At 44.6% G+C, this 23,097-nt stretch overlaps 1 protein-coding gene across 2 annotated transcripts in view; it reads left to right on the forward strand.

Annotated features, from left to right (window-relative positions):
• Positions 1–1,594: 1,594 nt before the first annotated feature.
• The window catches only part of camk1b (calcium/calmodulin-dependent protein kinase Ib), a 62,265-nt gene continuing 40,762 nt past the window's right edge, over positions 1,595–23,097 (forward strand). For both annotated transcript variants that reach the window (XM_072666045.1, XM_072666046.1), the window contains exons 1-2: positions 1,595–1,697; positions 11,404–11,514. In XM_072666045.1, the coding sequence (XP_072522146.1) occupies positions 11,429–11,514 (86 nt within the window). In that variant the 5' untranslated portion in view covers positions 1,595–1,697; positions 11,404–11,428. The remainder of the gene's footprint in view (positions 1,698–11,403; positions 11,515–23,097) is intronic.

Below are 23,097 nucleotides of genomic sequence, written 5' to 3' on the forward strand. Positions count from 1 at the left end.
TAAAATTAAATATATAGCATTTATAATGTATCCATTCAGATGTATATTGGTATATATGTATGTATATGCCTGTGTATGATGTGTACAGTTATGGTAGGCATAATTATCATCTAATAACCTGAACAGAGCTAAATGAATAGAATAGCTTAGCTAATATTATCCCACGTTTTTAATAAAATAATCTGGAAACCACTTTATGAATGAAGTGTGTATTGTGCGCAGTTACACAGTTGATCCTATTGTTAGAGTTGTGGTGAAGCTTTGCCTGCCTTCACCTTCCTTTATCTGCAGTGTGTGGTTAGATGTGCTGAAAGATAAGAGCTAGAAGCAGAAAGGTCGTTTTCACCACCAGGTGCCGTAATCCCTGAACACATCAGACCTGAGAAAGAGACCAGACCAGGCCCAAACCGACTAGTAACGCGTGTTTAAGACTGTTCATAGTGAAGAGTTGAGCTGCTGCTTGATCGCTGCATAACATCGTCCTGATTTTTGATCATTTTTGAGCTCTGTGTTCTTAACCTAACATATCTAACATAGACTTATAACATAGCTTTGATATAAAGGCCTATATGAGGTGAAATCAGCTGGACTGTAGTTTTTACGGTCATTTTTGAATTGTGTAAAACATGTTTATCTGTGATATTACGAGATTGTTGAACTTGTTAGCTAGCAGTTTGTAGACTATAATATTCAGTTTGTGTTCTTCTGCAGCTCGTTTACTATAAGTTAGCTTACAGGATTCTTCATTTTAACCCTTTAATGTCTGAACTATCAGGTTATTACAGTATATATATATATATATATATATATATATATATATATATATATATACACACACACTGTATATAAATTCTATTAATTTAGCTCTGTTCAGGTTATTAGATGATAATTATGCCCTTTAATATATATGTTACTTTTATTTTTTATAAATCATGTCATATGTAATGTCATTTTTTAGAATATGCTAAAACATACAGAACACAAAATTGTTTACTTACATTTTACCTAAACTTTAAATCTCTTAAAATTCTTTTATAGTTACAATTTTACTGTAGTAATTTAAAACTGCAGTATTTTTTTAAAAACAAATAATAAAAAAATGTAAAAGATGTTTTAATAATTATTAAAGATTAAACCTAAATATTAAAATTAAATATTTCATTACAAACATAGTATTCACTTTTTGCCAGCTGCTATTTTAGTGACATTAAGAGTAAAAAATGACACAAAACCTGTTTCGATTGTTTAATATTATCCACTTAAATCTCCACGTGTGATTTCCCCTCTTTTAGTAGCTCCATACAGTTTACAGGGATGTTTTGATTAATTAAATAAAATAATGAATTTATTTATTTTCACATTTAGGTGAATCGATCTGAGAAGTGTCTTCAGAGCAAAGGCAAGCCAGTTAAACACTGAGCTCTGGAGACTGAAGGGTTAATCTAATGACGGACGTCTTGCCGATAAAAAGAGCCGAGAATATCAGCCAATAGAAGTCTCTCCCCGGCTACCTGGGAGCATCTAGCGCGTCGGATTGGCCAAGAGTTGAGCAGGTCCCGCCCCTCATTCTTTCCCCGCCCGCGCGGTGACGTCAGGCGTGTGCCGGGTTGGGGTTGGTGAAAGGCAGCGGCGAGCAGAGAGCCATCCGCATTAGAGCCAGCGGGCGGTGGACGCATCTGCTCTCCTACCAGCTTCAGGTGAGAATATCGTCTCTGACACACACACACACACACACACACACACACACACACACACACGCTGAAATGGGAGCGGGGGGAGGCACGGAGAAGTTGGCTCTGCTGCTGGTGAGTTGGTGGGCAGCTCGCTGCAGCACACACACACACACACTGGTTTCGTTTGTTTGTGGTCGAGAGACTTTGCCTGGTGATGCCTCCCTCCTGCCTCCCTCCTGCCTCCCTCCTCTCTCACGAACGCTGCTGCTGAGGCTCCGTTCTCCAACGAGCAGAACTTCCAGATGATGGTCCAGGGCGCAGCTGTCCTCTCCTCGCGTCGCTGTGCAGGGTGTGCAGGCTGTGCTGTGCCTCTGTGCCTCTGTGCCTCTGTGGATGTGTGGATGTGTGTGAGGTGAGGTGATGTGAATGAAGCTTACAGTCAGCAGCTGTCATGCAGGGACGCACAGGCTTATCTGCAGCACCATCGAGAGGGAAAGCCTGCTCTGAGGGAGGGGGGGAGTGGAAGTGGTTTACTGTAGCCAGCTCTGACAAGAAGTCTGAAGAAAGAGCCCCAAAAAAGAGGAAACTGCACAGGGTTATGACACCATTCAGGTTTGACAGCGGTAAAGATGATGGATGAAATCTTGAGAAAGAAGAAAAACTGGTAAACATCCAGGGTAAGAAAACTAGGCTTTCTTAAAACTCCATAAAAGGTCAAATAAATGCCTGTACTTGCCTGCTGAGTGAAGAATGATAAATATTTACTACCCTGGTTCATCAGACCTTCTAGATAGTGTTTATATATATATATATATATATATATATATATATATATGTATATATGTATGTGTGTGTGTGTGTGTGTGTGTATATTTATTTATATATATATATATATAAAACACTCCAGGGCCACTATATATATGTATGTGTGTGTATGTATGTATGTATGTGTATGTGTGTGTGTGTGTATGTGTATATATATATATATATATATATAGATATATATATATATATAGATATATATATATATATATATTTATATTGTGTGTGTGTGTGTGTGTGTGTGTATGTTCACAGTGGCATGGCCTACTGCAGGGCCCTGGAGTTAAATCTCCAGGTCCTGCAGAGCTGGTGACCTCCCTGCTGAGACCCACCTACTAAATTGGGCAAGTAAAGGGGAGCTCCACTGGTTTTTCTCTTACCCCAATGTTCTGCTAAATTCATTCATTTAGATGTTAAAAACACAGTATTTCAGAGTGGGGTTGTTGTGAAGTGGTGTGGTTCATTGAGGAGAAACCTACCCACTCCGATACAACACTGGTGAAGGGAACCAGGGCAGTGTCTCCACAACACAAATATAGGCCTAGTTGACCAGTCTACTCTAATCTACTCTAGTTGACCAGTGAACCCACATATATCTTCTGAATTTATAATGATGGAAAGGCGGGGGGCTGTCTTGCCTTTCAGTATATACCTCTACGCCTTTTTAAATAAAAAACCACAGTCTCAGGCTTCAGGCAGTGTATTTCTAACCCTGAACCGTAATAACTGAGCTTTCAGAAGCCTGAACTTTTACATTTATGGCGTTTAGCTGACGCTCTTATCCAGAGCAACTTACAAGGTTACTCGTATTACAGAGGTGGGCCAATGTAGTGTTAGGAGTCTGGCCCAAGGACTCTTATTGGTGTAGCGCAGCATAGTCACAGACTGGGAATCGAACCCTAGTCTCCCAAATAGGTTGTAGCTGAGTGGCAGGTAGTGATGTAATCTGTTGCGCTACACCAACTACACTTTTGGTGACCGGTTCCTCTTACCACCCCTGTGAACCATTCCAGCTCTGCAAGTTTCTGATCAGAGCACTATGAATAACTTTCTTACTATCCTTAAAATCAGCATTTTCAATTCCCTCTCAATAAATGAGCTAAAACCACGCCTTTCCCAGTGGAGAACTTGCACTGCTGTGCTAGAAAAAAGCAGCCCACTGGGACCAGCCCAGAAGAAAAGCTGGTCTACAGCTCAAACTGCTGTTGGGCTGGACAGGAAAACGCATTGGTTAAAGACCTCCCTCTCACCCTGGCTCTCTTTCTCAGTCATTCTAACAACGCTCTGCTCAACAGTGTAAGTGGGGAGGTGCGTTAAATGGCTTCTTGCCCAGTATTTAAGTGAAACCACCACATCACAGAAGCGGGGCTTTCTCTTCTGCCCTGGTGCCGTTTACAGGGGCAGGGGAGGACTGACAGATGCACAGCGGCGTCAGGCTTGGTTTACGCTGTAATGCAAAATGTATTGCAAATGTGAACCAGGAACAGATCGCTATCAGATGCAGATAACCATGTGTCATAAAAAAGCAAGAGTAGCAAGTGGCATGTGAAGCGGTGTCTTGCAGGGCCGTCTCCACGTCGTTAGCAGCTCAGAATTGCCTTATTTTGCTGCCCTTCGGACCCAGCCATCGGGTGGATGGATCTGCTTTGTGTTTCCATGCAAAGAGATGGTCATTTGAGACAGTGATGCATCGCTAGGGCTGCACAATGTGAGCAAATCATGCAATCATGGTGTGACCATACATATTTCCGAAGCTCTTGATTGGATGGAGGGCTCATTTGCATAGCATGGCCATCTGCGTTATGGCAAAGGTTAAATATCAAGATTAACGAATGCTGTATAGCGCGGCCCTGCTTGGAGCATTGTCCCATCGTTATTCTCTATACGTCCACATATTTATGGACACCCCATCTTATTTAATGAGTTTAGCAGATTGCATTAACACCGGTGTTTAAAAGCACCCACAGCTGGCATCGTCTATTGAAACGCACTGCCGATACAATGGGACGCTCTGGAGGAGCCACACATAGGCCTAAGGTCACCATCCAGGCATCATCCAATGCCAGGCATTACCTTGGCGGGTGGGGTGTATAGGCCCCTAAAGGTGCCTGTCTGACAACTTGCAGGTGTGAAATGCCCTAGGTGTGGTTTTATTAAAGAGTAGCAGCCCTTAGGAAAGAATGGGGGTGTCCGTGTTGCTTATGCTCACCTGATACTGGGATACTGAGAGGCTTTTGGTGATGTCACCTGATTTTATGTACATACACAAGGGTTCTTAAGGGGTTCCTTAATAAAGATGGTGGTTCTAAAGAGTAGCATGACAGCTGGTTAAATAGAACTGGCATTAATATTAGCACTGGCATTGGTCCTGGTGTGTCCCTTCTGTTAGTAAGTAACTGTTCAAAATGTTAAAACTGATGTGGAACTAAGTGTGGAAGCCTGTTCCACACCTAAAAGCGGAATTAGCCTGGCGGATCTTCAGGCTGGTGTAGCACCAAGAGGAGAATGGCTGGAGGATTAACAGTTAATGACAGTTGTTTTGCATAAACCTCAACCAGAGGCAGCTGTGTTCAGGGTGGTTAATACACACGGGGCTGGGTACATGGGCTTTCTGCTTCCTGGCTGTGAGTGACTGTGGTGAACCTAAAAAGAGAAGCCCATTCTTTAGCTTTGGGTGTTTCTACCTTCTTCTAAAAGTTCTCGCAAGCTTGTGAGATCCTGTTCACAGCAGTGAGCTTAAGGTTGAGGTGTTTTTATTTAATTTAATTTAATTTAATTTTTTATTTAATTTTATTTTACATATTATTTGTGTGTGTATATGTGTGTGTTTCTTCTGCGTTCCGAGCAGCCATGGGAAACCAGTGAGTATCTGCACCTTCCATATGTGATGATTTCCAGATTGTAAGAATGCTGCATGCCGGAGTAGATGTTCGCATCGTGTCCGTAGGGTAGCTGGTTGTTTTTCTTGAACTTGATGCCTGATGTTCTGATCTCTCCTCCGTTCCTTGGCTTAGCCTACTCTCGTTCCCTCTGTTTTTCCTCACTCTGCACCAACGGGTGATGACCGAGCCCCTACTGACCGTTCACCCTGCATGCACACTCCATGCAAGCACCGCTCAGCGTTTCAGGCCCTTATCTGGAAGCCTCCTTGCCCTTTGCCTGAGTCCCCAAAGGAATGTCCATAGTTTTGTCTGGTGTAGTTGCCTGCTGGAGGAGCTTCTCAGTAGTTCGCCTCCATGTTTTTAATGAAGGATTTTTATAGTTTAGATGGTTTGTGGTTTGAGAAGAGCTTGTTTGGTAGCTGAATGGGACTTGCTCTCTCCTGTTCGGCTCTTACCTTGTTGTTTTAGTCTCCAGCCCGTTCCAGACGATCTTTCTTAAAGCTGCGCCTAATCGAATTTCCTTATTTTTCCTCCAATTATTCCCATAAAAGTCTTCAGTGATCGAAGGAGCGGTCCAGATAGTTCCCGTGACAGCGTGATTAGGCTTATACAGTGCGTTTATGGGCCGCGTCAGATCTCCGTTGTTGCAGGCAGTCAATGCTCATCGAGTCAGCTGTATGACTGATGGACTCAAACCCATCGATTCGAGTGGAGATGAAATGTTAATACATTAAGATTAAGCATAATACGTTAATGTCCGCTGCAGAACGGCGAGCTTAGCGAGATGAGCCACGTGCTTTCGCTCCTATTTCCATGAGTGCTTTGTGTTTGACAGACCCTGTCAGATTATGAGCATGCTTTAACTACGCTTGCTGTTGGCCTCCCTCGTAAAAGCTTTACCCAAAATGAGATGCTGTCATTTCGCACCATTGTCGCTCTGCTGGGGAAGTGAAACTTCACATCCTGCGGTCAGCCGCGACACTCGCTGTTTTAATTTCGGTCTCTTGCGAAGCTGCACGCCTGCTGCTTGCTATGGCGGCCTAGTCGACCCCTCTTTTTGTTTCAGCCAGCCTACCTTTGCTAGCGTTTAGCGCCGAACAGAGAAAGAGAAAGACTCCTCTACTTGGTATCTATGGAGACCTCCTCAGAACCGCGAGGTGGGAAATGAACACAGTGTACTGACTGTGGTGTGTGGGTTCGGCTCACAGCTGGCCTTCCAACAGAGAAGGGGGAAGGAACTGCAAGTAAATTAATATAGCCCTGCATAGGGAAGCTCAGACCTCTGCAAAGGACTAGAGGTGAGGTAGGGTTTAAAGGAAGGCTCAAGGCTTCTCCACAGCAAGTAAAGCATGTACATGTGTATGCACCAATCAGCCATATCATTAAAACCACCGAGGGGGTCAATTGAACAATTGTGCCAACCAAGGGGAGGGATCTATGTATTAGGCAGCTAGTGAACAGTCAGTTAGCCATAAGTTGTAACGGCTAGACGACTAAAGGATCCGAGCATCTCCCACAACATCAGGCAGATCTTTTGGGGTGTTCCCGGTATGCAGTGGTCTAAGGAAGGGCAACCTGTGAGCCAGCGAAGGTGTCATGGGTGCTCGAGTTGCATTGAGGTGTGCTTCCACCTCACAACTGGAAGCACAAGGCCGCTAAGGTCTTGGTTCCAGAGACCACGGGACATGCTCAGACGGGTCAGAGCTGTTATAGTGGTGCAACGGAAACCTACACAAAACGAAGCAGGTGGTTGTAATGTTATGGCTGATGGTTAGATGCTTTAACAAAGGACTCCAACAAAGAAAACCCAATAAGCTCTAGATCTCCATTAACTGTGGTCTAGGTCAGTCTGCCAGTGTAGGCATGAGGCAGCGGTGTTTGGCAGAGCACCCACAACCTCCATCTCTAGGGCCCCGGAATATGGGCCGTCATTAAGCGGGCTATTTTGGTCCGAGAAGTCCTCCGATTAGCGTCTTTGAAAGGCCCTGCATGTGTGTGATGCCCTGTGTTCCCACTATTTGTCTGGACTGGTGCCTCCGTGGGCCCTAAAAATAGTCACAAAGCACATTCCTGTCATGGTGGAGGGTGAAGCACTGCTCCACCCTGTTTATTAGATTAGTGGTGAACAGCACAGTTGGTATAGGGTGGTTTTGGAAGTGGGGGTGTTGTAATAATTGGTTCCACTTAAATACGCTTCACGTAACCTCGGTCCCTTGACGTTGTCTTCAGTGTATTAAGTAGTTTAGGAACAAGAACCCGCTGTAATAAAGTATTATGACTGACTATTGATACAATATACGGTTCCTCTGTAGCACCGGAACCTTTTTAATGTACGTTCACTGGTAACACCCAGCCAACCACATGGAGTACCACAACAATCACCTCATGATATTCTAGAAACCACCTGGGCAGCTCCATTGCAAGCCACCTATAGCAACACCATAGTAAGAACCCACCAACCTCATAGTAACCCCCTAGTACCCCAAAGTAACCACCTGGTATACCATATCAACCACATTGCAATACCGAAGTAAGCCCCAGTGAACCTCCTGGCAAACACCATAGTTACCACCTAGCAACAACCTAGCAACCCCTATGTGATGACCTGGTATATCAGAGCAGCTATATAGTGACACCATAGTAAGCACTATGCAACCTAAATGCAGCCACCTCGTATACCACAGCAACTCCTTAGCAATCACTAAGCAACACTATTGCAAACCACCTATAGCAACACAATTCATAAGCATCTAGCAACTCTTATAGCAGACACCTGGTATGCCATAGTACCCCCTGAGCAAACCCATAGTGATGACCTATTAGGAAACACTTGGCAACCACCAAGTGTACCATAGTAACCACCAAGCAAGCACCTAGCAACCCCCCTAACAACCACTAGGTACACCATAGTAACCCCCTAGCAACACCATAGTAGGCACCTATAAACCTCATAGCAACCATTAGGTATACCATAGTAATCCCTAGTTACACTATAGTACCCCCCCTTGCAACCCCAGAGTAACCACCTGTTCTACTATAGCAATCACATGGCAACACCATAGTAACCACCTAGCAACCCCATAGCAACCACCTGATAAACCATCTAGCAACATCATAGCAATCATCTTGCAACCACCTAGCAATTCTATAGTCTACCACGCAAAAGGTTTCAGCCTAGTGACCACATAGCAACAGCTTTGCAACTTCCTGTAAGTGGAAACCACTTAATCTGTGCAGCAGTTCAGAATTTCCTTCAGGAGACGCAGTTTACCGGTTTATTATTTATGTTTTTACATTACTGAAAACATCGATTCCAAACAGTGTACACCGGGCCCCCGTGGGCCTGAACAGAGAGCAAAATCCCACTCGGCAGCCGCGATGGTCATTCAGCTCGAGCGTTTAAAGTCCATCAATGGCCGCAGGCATATCCGATGCGAAGCTGCCTGACATAATGCCCGTTTTCGCTCTCCAGGAGTGTGTTTCAGAGCACTGTGTAAAGCGCTGGAGTCATTGTGTGAAACCGCGTTTCATCTGGAACATTATCTGAAGCTGATAAGAGTCTCTCTGCCTCTGGAGATAATGTATTTTGAAATGGATGATGAACTCTCGTGGCTTCACAGGAAGGCTCTTACAGCGAGGCGTGCGGAGGCGAATCACCACACGGATATGGAGAGGAGGCCCCACGCGCAGTGCGAGAATGCGGCAGCTCCGTTTATAGTTCGGCCATTCAGCCCATTGATCAGCAGCTCATTGATCAGAACTGTACAGTGGAACAGGCCGTTAGTCCGGAGCAGTTCGTATAGATGTACATTGTGTGCAGAGGCTTTAGGCTCCTAAGGCTCTGGGTGGTCCTGCATTCTAACGCACTGCCGCTATGGCCCCGGGGGGTCATGAGGTCGAAACGCAAGCTCGTGGGCCGTGCTCTCTTCCCGCTTATCATGCTAATAGTGATGTTGGCTGGCGAAGCTGGGGACCCGACTCCCTCGTACGAGCGCGTCGGGTGCTCGGCGGTGCTGCATTGGCAGCAGTTAGAAAAAAGGTGATGGCTGGCTTTGCGTAAATCTAAGGCGGCGTGGGTTAAGTCCTTACCCTCCTGGTTTTGGGAGCATTGCTGGTGCTAAGGGGAGCTACGAATGGGTGGGTTAATTGGCAGAAAACCAAATAAACCTAAATGAAAAAGCTGTGAGAACAGTCATGATGAGGTTTCAGGACATGTCGATGGGGCTTTCTGCCATTGAAGCTGTTTTTACGAGCTAAAGACTTCCTGAACAGTAGCTAATCAGATGGCTAAGCAGCATATTTCTAAAATATCTCAAACGGTTATGGCAGCTGTAACGCTTCAGAGGTGTTGTAATGGCCCCATAAAAGAAGCTTTAATGATACACTGATGAATTATCAGCACGACTCGTGACCAGGATGCACTTCAACCCCTGTACTACATTCCGGCTCGTTGTCGTCGTGCCAGAGCCTTGTAAGCTCTCATTTAGTCGGTTGTGACTGTGACCGTACAAATTCTACGCAACATCTGGATTTTCCACACAAATCTACAACCTTTAATTTAGTGAGCCCAAATCACGTCGTCAGAGACTGGTGGTGCAGTTTATCAGCTCTGCCCCATCAACCTCCATCTAAAAAGGTAAAGGTGCACGTAAATGTGTCCTCCGCATTTAACCCGTCTGTGGTAGTGAACACACACACACACACACACACACACCCAGAACGGTGGGCAGCCAACTCCAGCGCCCGGGGAGCAGAGAAGGTAAAGGGCCTTGCTTAAGGGTCCAACAGTGGCAGCTTGCCAAGCCCGGGAATCGAACCCACAACCCTGTTGATAACCCGGCGCTCTAACAGCTGAGCCCCCATTGCCCCTTACATTAAATCTGACCCTTACATTAAAAAAGAAGCTCAACATCAAGCCCCCCACCCCCCCAGAACTGAGAATGCAAACCAAGAACCATTTAGGAACCTGGGGATAGAGTTAAAGATACAAGAACCCAAGCAAAAAGTAAAGGTTCTCTACCTTATGCTTAGGTTCTATACTAATTACAGTTGACCTTGTCTAGAACTGTAGATGCAGGACAAGAACCATTTAGGAACCTGGGGATAGGGTTAAAGATACAAGAACCTAGGTATAAGTTAAAATGTCTATACTAATTAAAGTTGATCTTGTCTAGGACTATTTAGAAGTTTTTATTTTTATGTCTGTAAGCTGTTTATGTCTGATACGGTTAGGGTTGATGGACCACAATAAATATGAAAAGGTTCAATACTGATTAAGATTGCTCTTACAACTGTATATGCAAGTTGAGAACCTTTCTTTAAGACTGAAATGTTCTTACTACTGTAAGTTTTTGAAGAGTTCATGTCTTGGACATGCAGTTCTAGGAAAACTGCAGCTCTAATGGGGGTCGAACCTTTAGCTTTTATGCTGAGTTTCTTCCATCATTAAATATTAAAAACCCTTCACATAATGTAAAGGAGTAGTTTAGGAACCTGAGCTGTTGGGGTTGATGGGGTTAAAGCGAGCGATTAAAGAGTATTAAGAGTATTATCTCCTCGGCTTCCCGACATCTATCTAGTCATTTTTCCAGTGAACAGGTGCTGCAGCATTCTTCTGTCACCTGAAGTTAGTTGTGGTTGACATTTTAATGGTTTCCTGGCAGACTGATTGCTCCACCTTCTCTTAGGAATTTGTGTGTTGTTGTTTTTTTGGCAAGTTGAGGCCTCGCAATTAGGCCTGACACTTGTTCTCTCTCATGTATGACAGTTCGCGAAGCTTTAGTCAGGTCAGGCTGTTCTTGACACAAAACCAGCAGATTAGCTCAAAAATTCCTGAAGCTTTAATTCAGCCCCAATTCCAATAGTTTCAATATTACATTAACCTATTTAAAACGAGGCCACCAACCTTTGTGTGAGAGTGTGGGTGGGTGGGGGTGTTGGTGTGGTTTGGGGGGGGGGGGGGTGGTTGTACTTTGTAGCCCATATGACTAAACTGTGTCTTTTTTTTTTTTTTTTTTCTCACCCAGCTTTACTATATTCGATCGTCACAAAATGCCCTTGGGAGAGGATGGACACTCTTGGAAGAAGAAGACGGCCGACATCAAGGAGATCTACGACTTCAAGGATGTTTTGGGAACGTAAGTGGCATCAGCATTATAATGGCTACTGGTGCCGTGGTGGGTTATGGGCGGTGGAAATGAACTGTCCTCACTGGACCACGGTGAGGGCAGTGTTGCTGTTGTTGCATGCTGAAACTGGCAGCTAGAACTGGATGAACTACCTTGAATTGGCCCAAATGCACAAGTGGCCTTACTGTCCGTGTGGTCCAGAATTCACGTTGAGTCAACACAGGTGGACAGATTTTGAAGATATACAGGTTCCACTCTGTTATCTGTAAAGCCCATGTAGTTACATATTAATTATTATATGATGTAACCGTGGTGAATCATTCCTTGTTGTACACTTGTGTGCTTATTACACATGTATAACCACACTCTTTGCATTTGACATCGCTGAGCCCTTCATTTCCGTTGGTCTATTAGTTGTCTGGGCATTTTTAAAGGTTTCACTTTTACTTGGTAACGCTTTACTTGGATGGTCTGTTGAAGATCCCTCGTAGATGCTCACCTGACATTCATCTAACATTCAGCTGGATGCCTACTGAATGCAGTTGAACTCTAAGGTGAATGGAAATGACGGTCTATTGGATGTGACTTTAAACCGAACCTTAGCCTTAACCTTTTAGGGTTAGATTGGCTAAGGGTGAGTATTTAGGGTTAGGTTTAAGGGTAAAGTTATGGTTAGGGTTAGATTTAAGGTTTAGTTTATTATTTGGGGTTGATTTCCAGGTTAAGGTTAGGGTTAGGTTTAATGTTTAGGTTTGGGTTAGTATTTAGGGTTGATTCAAGGCTAAAGTTAAGGTTAGGGTTAGGTTTAGGGTTTAGGTTAGGGTTATTATCTGGGGTTGATTTCCAGGTTAAGGTTAGGTTTAAGGTTTAGGTTTGGGTTAGTATTTAGGGTTGATTCAAGGGTAAGGTTGAGATTAGGGTTAGGCTTAGGGTTAGGTTTAAGGTTTAGGTTAGGGTTAGCATTTAGGGTTGATTCAAGGGTAGGGTAAAGGTTTAGGGTTAGGATTTAGGGTTGAATCAAGGCTAAAGTTAAGGTTAAGGTTAGGTTTAAGGTGTAAGTTAGGGTTAGCATTTAGGGTTGATTCAAGGGTAAGGTTGAGTTTAGGGTTAGGTTAGCATTTAGGGTTGATTCAACTGTACAGTTGAGGTTAGGGTTTGGTGCAAGGTAACGGTCAATAGACAACCATGTACATTCAACTTAGAGTTTTAGTTGCATGGAAGTTGAATGTTAGGTGAACATCTACAAAGCATCTAATGGACCATCCAAGTAAAGGAAACCCCCACCGCATGCTCACCTAACATTCAACCAACGTTCAGCTGAATATGTATTAAATGGAACTGAACTCTAAGTTGAATGTAAACGACTGTCTGTTGAAGGTAATCCTACACTTAGCCCTACCTCAACCTTACCCTTGAAGCAACCTTAGATCCTAACCTTAACCTCAACTAAATTCAACTTTGAGTTTAGTTGCAATTAATAGGCATGCATTTGAATGTCAGGTGAGCATCTACGAAGTATCTATAATGGTGTAGTGGTGGCGTTTTGAATACTGTTATTATGTTAGAAGGGTAGAAACCTGAAACCGTTTTTAGGGCAACCCCAACACCCCAAAAAATATGACAATGGTTATTGAGAATTATGATAATGGTGCTGTTGTTTTGATCCTGCCTTCAGTTTTAGTGTTCCCTTCAATTGTTTTTGCGGGTTAGCTCATTACTTTTCGGCCTTACTGTGTTCGAATGTGGTGGCAAATGTTGTTGTGCTTGGCTTCCGCCTCTGTTTACTTCCTCCTGCATAAGCATGGGAGTAGAATTGTGTTTAATCTGTGGTTTAATGATGTTCCTCTGTATTTCTTTTTTTTCTGAGGAAGAAGAAAACAGGGAGACCAGATCTCCCTCCCTCTCTTTCTCTTTCTCTTTCTCTCAGCGGATTTCTTAACCACTTCCACTTTAATGGCGGCCATATGCGGCCAATCTTTGGTGCCGCTGTCCCAGTCGGCATGTGAATGGTTGAGATGACCTCGGGTCATCGGTAGGATGTGTGGAATTTTTTTCAGGCCTCTTTTCCCAAGCTAGGCTTCCACAGCAGTGCCTCTGAAGGCCTGTGTGAGTTATCAAGCAGTACTCAGAAGGTCCTGAGAGAGAGCAAGCAATTAAGCCTGGTTTCTGTACAGTGGCAGCTCATGTGTGGACACAATGTTAAAAATAAAGGTGCGAGGAAGGGTTCTTTCGTGTGATGCCATGGTAGAACCATTTTTGGTTCCCCCGACGCACCTTTCAGTGACTGTTTTTGTAAATGACATGTGTGAAGAACCTCCACACAAGGTTCAGTATTAGTTCAATATTAATTTGCCTAGGATTTACAGTTAGGGAACGTCTAAAAATGATCAGAATATAAAAATGTTCTGTTTGTTCTCTCTCTAAAATTACATCTGGTGCTGTTACTTGTAGGGATGCTGGTACTACTGTTGATACTATAGTACTGTAGTAGTAGTTGTAGCGTTAATAATAATAGTTACATAGTTTATTTTTCTGGTTATTTCCAGACGGTCCCTGGCCCTGAAATGGATACATTTAACATGAGTTAATGAGACAATTCATGCTCAGTTTAGTACAACCTGTCTTTAGTATAGCATCAACTTGTCAGCCATCGGCAGCCGGGGCCAGAGAGAGCACAATTAGCCTTGCTCTCTCCATATCACTTCAGTGCAATGCTGGCCTGCCTTGGCGTGTGCTGGCCAATGCATCAGAGTTGGGCACGCTGTGCTTTCCTCAGAGCGCGTTGGTTGCCTGTTGACGTTGCATCGGTGGCAGTTCAGAAAATGAGCCTCTGAACTGGCTGTAGACGTGTCTGAGGAGGCGTGTGCTGGTCTTCGCCCTCCCAGTGTCGAGTGTTGTGGAGCACCATATGACTTCTCTCCACCACCCTCCAAAGAAGTGGACCTGTCTACAGTTAAAGGTGCTGCATTTAAAACCTCCACCCAGACGGGTGAGTGGTGTATTTTCAGCGTTTCTCAGTAGAAGCTGTAGAAGGCTCGTCTTCGGCTAGTCCTCACCCAGAAACCTCACTCCTACAATACTCAGGTTCCCGGGTGGTTCTTGGCTTGAGTGTACGGTTCCTACATTTGGTCCAAGAGGTTCTCAATCAATGTTCCAGAAAACCGGTCCATGTTTCCCGAACTGGCCCTGGCTTGTGTGTGTTGTGGCAGCATGTAAGCTAAAATTAGACCAGCTTCTTCTAAATCATCGGTCAGGTCCTCTAGAGCCATGTTTTTCCCCCTGTCAGAAAGCTCTTTGGTCAGTTGGTTGTTTTTTTTTTTTTTTTTTTTTTGTGTTGGGCCTCTTGACCAGGCTCAGCTAGGGAAGGATCACGGGCTCTCTGCATCGCTTAGCTATGAGTTCACCGTGGGTTGGTTGTCTTGGCAACAGGAGCAGACACTTTCCATATGGACTATAACAGTTGCTATGGAAACAAAGTTTTTTATTTTCTATTAATAATCTGGCTAGCGAATGTGCGAGCGTTTGAGAGGGCTCAGTTTAATCCCGCTGAAAATGATGATGATTTTTTATTTTTTTTTAAGCAAGATTTGTTGAGCTTGGCAGATCCCAGGGAACCCCCCCCCCCTCCCTTTTGGCATTTGCAGGTGGACCCATTCAGTTCGAGTTCCTCATTTACTTCCTTTTTATAACTGAACAGTTTATAGCCTAGATATTTGCATGTGATCTTTAGTGGATGGAGGACTACTAAGTAATAAGCCATAGAGAAAGGCTTTGGAGATTCTCTTTCTTTTTAATGATCGTTTATGACGTGTATTATATTTTTATATTATGATATAACATGGTACTTTTTTTATATATATTTTTTTAAATGCTCCTTTGCGTTACTTTATTCATGAAGTTAGTCTGTGATGAGGGAATTTAATTAATTTCTTTTAATTATTTTAATAAAGTGGCTGAACTCTGAAATATGTACCAGAGTCAATTAACCCTGACCAGTCTTCTGGCAAGCCAGGATGGCTTGCTAACTTTTGCGCTGTAGTAAGTTCAGCATGGTGGAAAGTAGCTAGCTGTTTTCACAGCTACACTTATTGCACAATAGCCCCCCCACACACATATACACACACACACACACACACACACATACCCTGCTGCAAAATCTAGCTGGGTTCAGATGGCCCAAGGTGGTCGACAAGCTGGTCATCCAGACAAAAATGTATCATGTATTGGTTTACCAGCTTAGCTCTTGTCGGACGATCTCTAATCAGGTTCGAGTTTGTTGGACAAGCTGGTCATACTGGTTGCCTAGCTTGATTAAAAGCTGGTGTGGCACAACAGATAAAACCACTGGCAGCTAATGAGCTATTACACCATGTGGGAGACCAGGGTTCGATTCCCAGTCTGGGTGACTATCCTGTGCTACACCAATAAGAGTCCCTGGGCAAGACTCCTAACACTACACTGGCCCACCTCTGTAATACGAGTCACCTTGTAAGTCGCTCTGGATAAGAGCTTCAGTTAAATGCCATAAATGTAAATGTAAATGTAAATGGTTGAGCAGTTTGGAAAAACTGATCATGTGGTTGACCAGCGTGGTCATAGTGTGGTCATGCTGGCCGACTAGCTTACCCATAAAACGCAATCTTTCATACCCTACTTTACTGGTCAGGTGCTTCTCAGAAGGACTTGCTTATGTAGTTTCTGACACTATCTGGTCTACTATAAACTATAAACATAGACATAAACATAAAAGTCTATCTAGCAGCTATAGTTTACCCTGAAATTCGACTACATTTGTGGCCTCATTAGCTGCCCTTGTAACTTCAGTGCAAAACTATAGATGGACATTAAATATACTAAACATGATCCACCACATTTACCACACATTTATGATTTTATTAAAATATCTTTTTCAATTCAAAGCTTTAAAACCAGTTTCTTCTCCTCCCCTCCCCACTTCTCCAGTCTCCTCTCCTCTCCACCGCCATCCAGAACAATAGACAACTCAATGGTCCTCAACAGTGCGGTGACGTTCCAGCTTTCCTCTGTTTTCTGATTCATATTAATGAGAAGCACAATCCCTCTTCACATTCATCACATTCATTCAATTTCAAATGGAGCCTCTTATTCATCCTACAAACTGCTTTCATTACAGAGAGTGGGATTAGCTTTTTTTTGGCTGACATGTTGTTATGACTGTCTGTCTGTCTGTCTGAACACGCTTCACTTCTCTAAAAGAGCTTCTTCCGCTGCAGAGGGGGGTGACCTTTGTAGGGGATTCCACTTCAGAAGTGCAGTTTGAGCTGAGTGATTGAAACCTGTATGTTGCTTCTAAACAGCTTCTTATGCAGGGCCCTGCCTTAAGGATATACTAAAGGACCTATAGAGGGATTCAAACCAGTTACCTTCCGGTCGGTGCCTTGCATTCGGGTACCTGATCTGTGATTGTCAGTCCTGGGGATTGAACCTGTGCCTTTCTGGTTGATTCCTTGCTCAAGGGCACCTCAGCTGTAGATGATGATTCTGGGAATTGAACTAGCAAGCTCCCAGTCACAGGCTTCTCAGCTGTGGATGTCAGCCCTGGGGATTGAACCTGTGCCTTTCTGGTTGATGCCTTGCTCAAGGGCACCTCAGCTGTAGATGATGATTCTGGGAATTGAACTAACAAGCTCCCAGTCATGGCATCTCAGCTTTGGATGTCAGCCCTGGGGATTGAACCAGTTACCTTCCTGTCGGTGCCTTGCATTCTGGTACCTGAGCTGTGATTGTCAGACCTGGGCATTGAACCTGTGCCTTTCTGGTTGATGCCTTGCTCAAGGGCACCTCAGCTGTAGATGATGGTTCTGGGAATTGAACTAGGAAGCTCCCAGTCACCAGGCATCTCAGTTGTGGATGTCTGCCCTAGGAATTGAACCAGTTACCTTCTGGACGTTGTAAGGACCCATACTGTGGAAACACATTAACAGTCACCTAGTGGGGCTCACAATCCTGGTCCTGGAGATCCCCCTGTCCTATACATTTTAGAGGTTTCCTGCTTGAACACACTACCTTCAACTCAGGAAGGGCTGGATGATGAACTGATTAGCTGGATCAGGTTTGTTGGGAGCAGGGTAAACACTAATATGTGCAGGGAAGGGGATTCCAACCAGTTAATTAGACCTGAAAACCCCCTGTGTCGATTTGATCATGGTTGTGATGTCACTACCATGGATACATTTTCAGTAGGGCTGTCTAGTTACTCTGCAGCAGTTCAGGTAATTTACACTGGAATTAATTTTTGAACTTGTCAAGGAGTCAACCAATCTGAATTGAGGTCATTTACATATATCAGTCTTCAAGGTACAATACTAGCCTGTTTAATTGTGATAAAGGATGGGAAAATGTCCTATAAAAATGCAACGTTTTAAGTACATGCATCCTACACGCCGGGGTCAGACCTTGGCGAGGAGGAATGTAAACCATAGGGCCCTTTAATGTCCTCGGCCAGCTCATCCTGCTGTCTCACTGTTTTCCCATTACAGTCTACAGTGTATACAACATATCCTTCCTTCCAGCTCATATCCCGTGGCAAATGTACACAGAACTGATGTTTAGTTTTTGGGTGGCTCTCATGCACTCTGTCCTGTTAGAACCCTCTTACATGAACTCTGACTCCCCCCTCAAATGTAAATAAGCTCAAATTTGGGAAGTGTGTTCCTCTGCAGAATGATCCCGCCATTATTCAACAAACTCGGTTTAATAGCGGTGTTATGACACCCCTGAGTAAATGTTTGGGTAAGTAAACTACTGTGGCCACTCTTGCAGAACTTCCTCCATGAAGGATGACTCTCCTTTTTTGTTCTTTTCTTGAGAAAGCTTTAGGATTCAGCATCATGTTTTTTATGATTAAGGTTAAGCACACTTCTTTTCTTCCCAGTTTAGCCCACCCTTGACCGTGAACATCCAGACGCTCACACTAGTGATCAAGGGCAGTGAGAACACACACCTGTCACTGGAGGCAGCCTCCTCACCGCCTGTGAAGCAATTGGTTGTTGGGTGCCTTTCTCAAGGGCACCTCAGCTGTAGATAAAGGATGCTGGGAATTGAACTGGGTACCTCAGCAAATTCAAACCAGTTACCTTCCGGTCAGAGCCTTGCACTTGGGTGCCTAAGCTGTGGGTATTGGTCCTGGGGATTGAACCTGCACCCTTCCGATTGATGCCTTGCTTAAGGGCACCTCAGCTGTACATGACGGTTTTTGGAATGGAACCAGCAAGCTCCCAGTCACGGGCACCTCAGCTGTGGATGTCGGCCCTGGGACTCAAGCCAGTGACCATCCGGTCCGTTCCTTGCACTCAGGTACCTTAGCTGTGGGTGTTGGTCCTGGGGATTGAATCTGTGCCATTCCGGTTGGTGCCTTGCTCAAGGTAGATGATGGTTCTGGTAATGGAACCAGCAAGCTCCCATTCACGGGCACCTTAGCTATGGGCGTCTGTCTTGGGAATCGAACCAATGACCATCTGGTCGGTGCCTTGCACTCGGCTACATAAGCTGTGAGTGTTGGTCCTAGGGATTAACCCTGCACCCTTCCGGGTGATGCCTTCCTCCAGGGCACTTCAGCTGAAGATGATGGTTCTGGGAATGAAACCAGCAATCTCCCAGTCACAGGCACCTCAGCTGTGGATGTCTGTTCTGGGAATCAAACCAGGGAACTTCTGTGGGCACCTCAGCCATTGATGCTGGTTTTAAAGTCCCAAGCCAGCTTCTCTACTCTGTAGGCCTGCGCTGCCATACAACCCCCTCCCCCCTCTCCCGCCCCCATTATAGGCGATTTCCCCACGATCAAAATTTCTGACAGCTTAGATGATTTTTATCGGACGGCCAACATGGACATGGCACACACTTAGTTCACAGAACTGTTAGTCGATATGATTGGACCGGACTGACCCTTTAAAAGCCTACATTGTTTTTGTTCTGGTTTCTACTTGGCTGCTACTTGGCTTTGCACTTCTTGGTTGATTCTGTTTCAGGAGCCACGTGCCTTGCCTGGTTACTAATAGCAGTAGTGAAACAAGAAGTGACTCAAAGCAGCTCTTAATGATGTTGTGCCCTCCCACCCCCCACCCCTCCGGCTTAAGCCCCCCTGTTACTCCCAGAAAGGCTGGAAATTAGTCTTTGAGCAGATGCAGTAATAAACAGTAACCTATAGAACCCATTGCCTCCACTTTCTAATGAGACAGTAGGTGTTAAATGTACTTTTAAAGGAATTAATTGCCGATGAGTCAGTCTTTTGGGCTCTTGGCTGGAAGCCAGGGATGACTTGCCGTACTGTAGTATCTAAAGTGGAGCTGAGAAACGCTAATTTGACGTGAGTACCAGTTGATTATAATATTCATTTTGAATGTTATTGTTTTACTACGACAGTAAGACTCCCTCCCTCTCTCTCTCTCTCCGGGCTTTATTAAAGCTTGCGCTCGTGCTCCGTTTGGGGAACTGGTTTGATGGATCCGATGCACTCCATGATGTGTGGTATTGATTTCACTGGAACGTCCAGCAAATTGCTGCTGTTCAGCTGGCCACGCTGGTCTGAACCAGCTCAGTGTGTAATACAGTGACCGTGTGTGTGAGTGATCACAGCAAGCTTCATGGGGTGAAAGGTTGAGGAGAGTCAGATGATGGACATGGCGGTTGTATGTGTGTGAGTGAGTGTGTGTGTGTGAGAGAGGGAGAGCGAGAGAGCGAGAGAGCCCTGAAATCACTTTAAAATCCATATAAAGTATAGATCTGCTCCAGCTATGCTGCATGTCTAGCTACTGAATGCTGTCCTGATGCTGCTGCCTTTTTTTTTACTTTGTAGTTTGGCTGCATGTGTCCAATCACGCTTTTTAGAAAATATGCAGTCGTTTAAGATGTTTAATCTGTTAAAGCCTAGGTTTATTATTCTGTTATTAATGCAGAAACTACTATGAATTATTTAGTTAGGAGCGTATTTTGTGGAGTCCCACAGGGTTCTATTTTAGGTTAGAGTAATGCAGGTATGAGGGGGAAGAAGTGTGCCCTCACTGGTTGGGTTAGCGTACTTGCTGGCACTTTGACAAGAGCCAAACTGCAATGCTAAAGGACTGGATCAGAACATCAGGCAGGTCTAGTGGGGTTTTCTCCAGTATGCAGTGGTCAGTGCCTACTAAACGTGGGCCAAGAAAATACAACCAGTGAACCAGCAGCAGGGTCATGGGCACCTAAGGCTCATTGGGGCGCCCCATAAAGGCCCCACCTCACAACTGACAGGACTTACAGCACCTGCTGCTAACACAGGACGCCTTCCTGTGCCCCGTACACTGGAAAACCTGGACAAATTCCCTTCCACAGAACCTCCACATCTGCTGAATACAGAGGGAGCGAGATAGCTTCAGGTCCCTTTGCTCCAAAATCTGATTCTAAAAGCCGTCCTAAAAGCTAAGAAGTGTAGGCCTATGTACGGAGTTTAAGGTTATATAACAGTATATTTAGGTATACCACGGTATGGAAATGAACATTGGCTTAATATCAGTATGTATGTATGTATTTATTTATTTATTTATTTATTTATTACTATATTAGGAGTGGCGCAACTGCCTAACTGTCAGATGAGTTTGATCCCTGATAATCTTCTGGCCAGGGGTCCCAGAGAGCCATTTGAACCCCCCCCGAGCTGCTGCAGTCCGTGCTGATGTCCATGTTTTTCTACAGTCGTCGTTCCCTCCATAATTCCAGTTTAACCACTAACCATAACTGTGAGACGTTTGCTAAGTCCTGCCACCTCCTGATCCACCAGCACACCTGCAAACACCAAGCTACAGTTCTCAGTGCTGAATATAGGCGCCAGGTCTCCCCATGTTTTTTTGCAAGGCGAAATATGAGCTTACTGAGCTCTCTGAGTGTTGGCAGCAGTGCTCGCAGTAATTTGGAGATTAATGTGAAGAGGACCATGAGGTGAGTTGGAGGAGTATGAATGTGGCGCTATGATTAACCAGCTCAGTAAGTCATAAATGCTAGACGTTGTTAACAGATTAACCTTGTGTTGGTCAGGATTGCTCCTGTGGGTGTTTTGGTTGACCAGCCAGGGGCAGCATTTCCTGAAGCCTTCGTCAGTGCTTGAGCGTTGGTGTTTCAACTAACTTCGGACACGAGACCTTTTCTTGTGGTTGAACATAAAACATTGGGCAAGCTGTTCTTGCACCTTTGAGCCTGAAAGACATGAGGATCTCCTGCAAGGCTGCAGATACCAGTTTTTTTCTCTGTCTGTTGCCAGCAAGTTGTTCTTAATTTGGTTTGGTAGAGGAAGTGGTCTTGTGCAGCTATCTCGTGGAGGTGTGAGGCAAACAGACTAACGGTCAGCACCTCATACTTCCACTGAAGGATGTGAGATATTTTCATTTTCATTTTCATTCTGAAGTGGTGATCTTAACTGGCTACTTAATTTGATTGTAGCCTCATGCAGCGTGTCATTTCTCAGTATGGCTTCAAGGGAAGGCAGCTGGTCTGTATGCAACCTTGACCAAGCAGAGAATTTGGAGTTCTCTCAAAAAGGTTCTATATTGTGCCATGTCACTCCAATGCTGCGTTCACTCTTCACTGGCTTCCTGTAGCTGCTTTCCGCATCAGATTCAAAACCCTGACGCTGGCCTACAAAGCCAAGACTGGACCAGCCAGCCCCTCCGTACTTGATGGCAATGGTCAAAAGCCGATCTGCACCAAGAGCCCTTCCAGATTCAAGTACGGCTCGCCTCGACCAGCCATCCTTTAAGATCTATGGAGGACAAGCGTCCAGGCTTTTTTCTGTCCTGCACCGAAGTGGTGGAACAAGCTTCCCCTGGGTGTCCGAACAGCAGAGTCCAACGCTCACTGTCTTCAAATGCAGACTGAAGACCCTCCTCTTCTGAGAGAACTTGGGTGAATAGCAGAGTACTATGGTCACCTTATTGACTGGTGTTTAGTAGAGTCTAAACTTAGAGGTATCTTTGAATTATTAATCTATTCTAACTAGCTGAGGTTTTTCTTGGGTAAATAGCAAAGCACTTTTGTAAGTTGCTCTGGATAAGAGCGTCTGCTAAATGCCATAAATGTAAATTTGCCGAATTAGCGTTTGTTGCACATCCTAGAAAGAAGAAGACCAGAGGTAGAGTCCACTACAGGGCTTTGTTGCCGGCTGTATTGTGGTAAAGGGGATCAGTCTGCTGTATTGAGTTACTGCAGGGGCCAGAAGGTCCTGTTTCACTGCTCCGAGCTGTATGGACTGGGCCGCATGAAGGAAGTGGACTTTAATTCTGGTTGTTAACAGGTACAGTCATGGCTCATGAAGTATTGATTTGATTGAACCCGAAGTTAAAAATGAATGGAGATCCGTCGCTTCAGCACTTCTTATCGAGCAGCTCTGTAATGTGGCTTTAACTCAGTATGCTGGTGTTTCTCAACCAGATCTTGATGTACTCTAAATTTGAATGCGTATTGTAAATGACCACAGGCCGGAATTCTGACATTTCAGCACCTGCAGAAATGCACTCAAAGTGTAGAGATCAGGGCCGTTTAAGGCATATTTAATGGATTTACTGCTGTGCCACTTCTGTGTTCTATCAC

This window comes from Salminus brasiliensis, chromosome 21 (genome assembly GCF_030463535.1).
Source record: "Salminus brasiliensis chromosome 21, fSalBra1.hap2, whole genome shotgun sequence".
Classification (NCBI taxonomy): domain Eukaryota; kingdom Metazoa; phylum Chordata; class Actinopteri; order Characiformes; family Bryconidae; genus Salminus; species Salminus brasiliensis.